The following is a 4,296-nucleotide window of genomic DNA, read 5'->3' as shown; positions in this document are numbered from 1 at the left end:
AAGTTTGAACAAACATGGAACCGGTCAATTTTACTTAATTCGTTGCCATCATCACGCATATACGTGAATTTCAAACCTCCCATATTGAATTCATGCAAGCCTGCATCGACGATGAATTGATTGAAATCTCTAGCTGATAATCTGCAAAAAAAAAAAACGGAGTTGAACCTTTCATGCGCAAATCTGACTACATTAAAATCACCAAGAAAGATCCAAGTGCCTGCATTCTCATTTTTCAAGGATGTGAGTTCAAACCAAAGTGTCCGTTTCTCTGTGGTGGATTGAGGTCCATAAGCGTTCACCAATGTAGTCACACCTGGTACACCTTTCCAATGACCAGAGATCGCGATCTAGTTCCTTGTTTTGATACTGTTGAGTTAAAAAAAATATATGGATCTTAGATGCAAGCTAGACCACCCGATCTACCAGTAGGATTTACTGCATCAAAATCAAAATGTGTAGACCCCCAGCAACCAGCAAAATCGATTCCATTATAGTCCATGACTCTTGTTTCTTGAATCCCAATAAAGTCAATCTGATGCACATGCTTGAGCTTTCTAATCCATTCCACCTTATAGGATTCACCTATCCCCCCTAATGTTTAGACTTAGGGCATTCATAGAATATTGCTTGTAACCCCAGCTCCTTCGACCACATTGGGATTATTTTCGTCCAAGATGCCTACCTGTATGAGTTTCCCAATCTCGTTGGATGAAGAGCATTCATCCACATCAACAAAAGATGAAGATTATGCAGCCACGTTTAAGTCAAGAGAGGGGGCATACGAGTTCAATAATTCATGGCTGGGAGGATACGTGGGAAGAGATGATGGGTGAGGAGGTTCGCAAAAATCAAGTAGAAGACTTCGAGCAGGAAGCGAGTGAGAAATTCGAGCAACCTAAAATATCAATCTTCCATTTTTTGGATTTAGAAGCCCCACAATCGCTGGAAGTACTCTTATAATTATTTGGAACCGAAATTCTGTATTAATGGGCCAGAGGGAGACAATTTCAATTGTTTTACTTGCTAAATTAACTTTCTTAACATAATTTTAACAAACCAAAAGCAGAATTTGGAAAAAGCATTATATATTTGCCATGGTAATCGAATAAGCATTCCTTATAAAAGAGTTTAAAAAACAGACAATAAAGTCAAGATTCCTGAGATTCTAAAGCACGCTTCCGAGCAGCAGCCCTCTCCAATGCTTTTAGCCTGTTTGCTTCTATACGAGCCTTTAATTCTTCTGTCATTTCAATGTTTGGTTCAGATTTATCAGCACTCATAGCCTCATTATTCAACGCCCCAGATGCCTCCTACCATAAAAAGAAAACATCATTATCAGTTTCTTAGATTCATATTATTATTATATATAAAAAAGAAAGTAGAAACTGGATTTAGCTTACTTCAGTAGGGTTTTCAAAAATGTCATTCATCATATCATGCTGGAAATCATCTGTGTCATCATGATTTGGTAAATTGTCTTCAGGGTGAAGATTTAAATCCTCCAAGTCATTAACATCTGCACAAAAAAAAAATGATCAGATACTTGAAATTTTATAATTTGATTACTACATAGTGAAAAAAAAAAATAAAGATTTTGCAGAAGTACCTTGTTCAGGATTAGGATTTGAATTTTCATTTTGCTGAGTTGTTTCAAGTATCTTTGCTGGGTCCCCTCCATGTGCAACCTTTTCTCGCAGATCATTTAAGCATAACTGCTTGACCCAATATTTTTAAATATTACACAAACATATACATGCAAAAAAAACAGATTGAAAGTTTTGTAAAATAAAACAGGAAATGCTTTACCTTGACACGTTTTGTGGCGCCAACTTGTTCTACCTTGTGAACAAACTGGTTGAATGAGTAGTAAGGAATCAGATGTGAATGCCATTCTGCATATAAACTTAGTAGATTCCCCAAATCATTTGTCTGCATATTTTATCCATGCAGTTAGATAGATACAAATGGTTTCTTTCAACTTCATCATTAATAATCAATAAATTCAGCTACAGGATACATTAAAACAAAAAATATCCGTACTGTTGCATCCTGATTACTAGTTTACAATATCTAAAATACTAATAACATCCAGCGAAAAAAATGAAGCTAAACCTCATACCAAGGATTCTAACTTTAGTTGTTAGGTAGAGCATAATGAGCATTGCAATACAGAAACATAAGGTTTATTTGTGATTCATTATGGATATGCACATTATCTCGTTGAATGAATTGGATTCCTGATGTAAAACACATAGTAGGTATCTTTCACTTGCCAAAAGAAACAGATCTGAAATTCATCAAAAACCAGCATATTCTGGGATCACATATCGAAGTATCACTGAGACACTGACGCTGCATATGGTAATACAGTGTGCCTTTTTAGATATTCGTCAATGTGCCAGACACCGGAAGCTCCAATTTCTCAGATTTATAGATATTTTATTAGGGTTTAGTAAATATCTAATTAGGAGCGTACAAATTAAGATTAAATTGGAAGGAAAAATCAATACCTCGTGACCACGCCCATGGTACTTGAAGGCTTTAGGGAAATGCCGAAGAACGAATCCAAGGCCATCATCAGATAGAAGCAATTCCGGAGTAAGCTTAGGTCTGGTTTTCGGAACCTTCTTCGGCTTTTCAATCGGCTGCTTTGGGCCTTGAAATGAAGCACCACCTACGCCACCGCTTGCCTTGAACGGATGCGACGATGCTGCGGGTTTCTTACTAGATCCGTCATTGTTAGAGTTAGAGGTGGGGTCTGAAGGGCAGTCACGGGACCAGTGTCCGGGACGGCCGCACTTGTAACAACCGGTGGGCGCAGCACCACTACCACCGTTGGTCTCCATTTTCTCCGATCCGGGGTATAGGGTTTTCAATTTAGTTTCTGCCGATCAGGGTTTGGTAGTGTGTGATTCACTCAAAGGAGATTGGAGATTGTGATAGAGCCGTCTTGGCGGGAACCGGAAGGGGAAAGAGCATATTGGCGGGATACAAGGTGTTACATTGTAAATCAAGATTCCTGAAGTTTATAGTTTCTACTTTTATCCCTGAATTATGATATGTATCAATTTTACTACCTGGGCCTGGAGTTTTCTCTATAGCAATAAAAGAGGCTGGAGGATTATGCCCGTTGCCCAGCCTGTAATACCCAACGGCCCAACCCAACAACCCGACTTGTAACTTTCACATTATAAAAAATAAAAAAATAAAATAAAATAAAAAAATCAACATTTGACCTAAACATTTAAAAATTGGTCTAACCAAATAACCAATTAACCACACTAGTATGAGAAATGGTTATTTTGTACAATTTCATCATATCATATAAAATAAAATAAAAAATAAAAAATTAGGCAACCAAGTAATTGGTTAGGTTTTGAGCACCCTAAATAAATAAGATAGATGACATATTAATAAAATTTATTTTTATTTATCTTTCTGTCATATCAAATGTTAACATGTGTCTCATTAATAATACTTTTAATGAAACCGGTAATATATTAATCCACTTATCACAGTTTAATGTAAGTAAAATGATAGTAGGAATAAAATGTATGGAGATATTTAATTTCTCTAATTGTAATATAAAAGTAAAAACCACATTCACCAAGTAGTTTCTTACATTCTTTTTTCAAATTGTTCTCCTACACTATAAAATTATTCAAACATCGGTAGATAAAGAGTAATGTGTGCGTCGTATATTTTTGGGCTATTGAAAGAATTATAAAATTAACAATTAATCATGTTTCCTTAGGTACCATTTTTTGAAACTTTTCAAGTATTTAAATGCAATCATCATCGCTCTATTTGTACAAGATCCACTTACTTGCAAAGAAGAATATTGTTATTAATTCGTATTCTGACATCTATTTTTGTTGTTTTACTTTCATTTCACGTACAATCCTTAGAGAATAGATACAATTCGTAATGTTGTAACTTGCATGGTTGGGTTCTATTCAATTATCGAACTTGTTTATATACTAGTGTGTGTATAATGTATAATCTTTTTTTTTTTCTTGTAGGTCACTTTAAATCTAAAGACCAATAACAATTGTTATAAAGTAATAATATTCTAATTTCATTTTTAAGTAACAAAACATACATTCATGAAGATCATATACGTGGAGGAATGATCTTAAACAAGCCACCAACAACATGAGTAACCTCATACATATTGATGTTAGAGTGGTTGTCATACGTGTCTTGAATGTTCTATTAAACTCTGAATTGATCAAAAGAAAATGCATCTTTTTGTCATTGTAACCAAAAACGTTTTTATTTTTAGGGTATAAA

At 35.1% G+C, this 4,296-nt stretch overlaps 1 protein-coding gene across 1 annotated transcript; it reads right to left on the bottom strand.

The window, feature by feature from the left end:
- Window positions 1-1,071: 1,071 nt before the first annotated feature.
- LOC145034992 (uncharacterized) lies at window positions 1,072-3,017 on the bottom strand. Its single transcript, XM_078983571.1, has 5 exons — window positions 2,514-3,017; window positions 1,810-1,932; window positions 1,610-1,715; window positions 1,404-1,519; window positions 1,072-1,313 (listed from the first exon to the last, which is right to left on the bottom strand). Exons 1-5 carry the CDS (start codon window positions 2,847-2,849, stop codon window positions 1,152-1,154), a joined length of 843 nt encoding a protein of 280 aa, XP_078839697.1. The 5' UTR covers window positions 2,850-3,017; the 3' UTR covers window positions 1,072-1,151.
- Window positions 3,018-4,296: the final 1,279 nt, after the last annotated feature.

This window comes from Lactuca saligna, chromosome 3 (genome assembly GCF_052625555.1).
Source record: "Lactuca saligna cultivar CGN05327 chromosome 3, ASM5262555v1, whole genome shotgun sequence".
NCBI lineage: Eukaryota > Viridiplantae > Streptophyta > Magnoliopsida > Asterales > Asteraceae > Lactuca > Lactuca saligna.
The sequence above is the reverse complement of the archived record's forward strand: the minus strand, read 5'-3'. Positions and strand labels throughout refer to the sequence as shown.

Bases quoted from the DNA above. Each gene is read 5' to 3' on its own strand.
- LOC145034992 (XM_078983571.1), bottom strand. From the start codon at position 2,849: ATGGAGACCAACGGTGGTAGTGGTGCTGCGCCCACCGGTTGTTACAAG. The intron at 1,933-2,513 runs GTATTGATTTTT...TAAAATATGCAG, and splicing joins ACCATGGGCGTGGTCACGAG to ACAAATGATTTGGGGAATCT. The intron at 1,314-1,403 runs GTAAGCTAAATC...TTTTTATGGTAG, and splicing joins TTTTTGAAAACCCTACTGAA to GAGGCATCTGGGGCGTTGAA.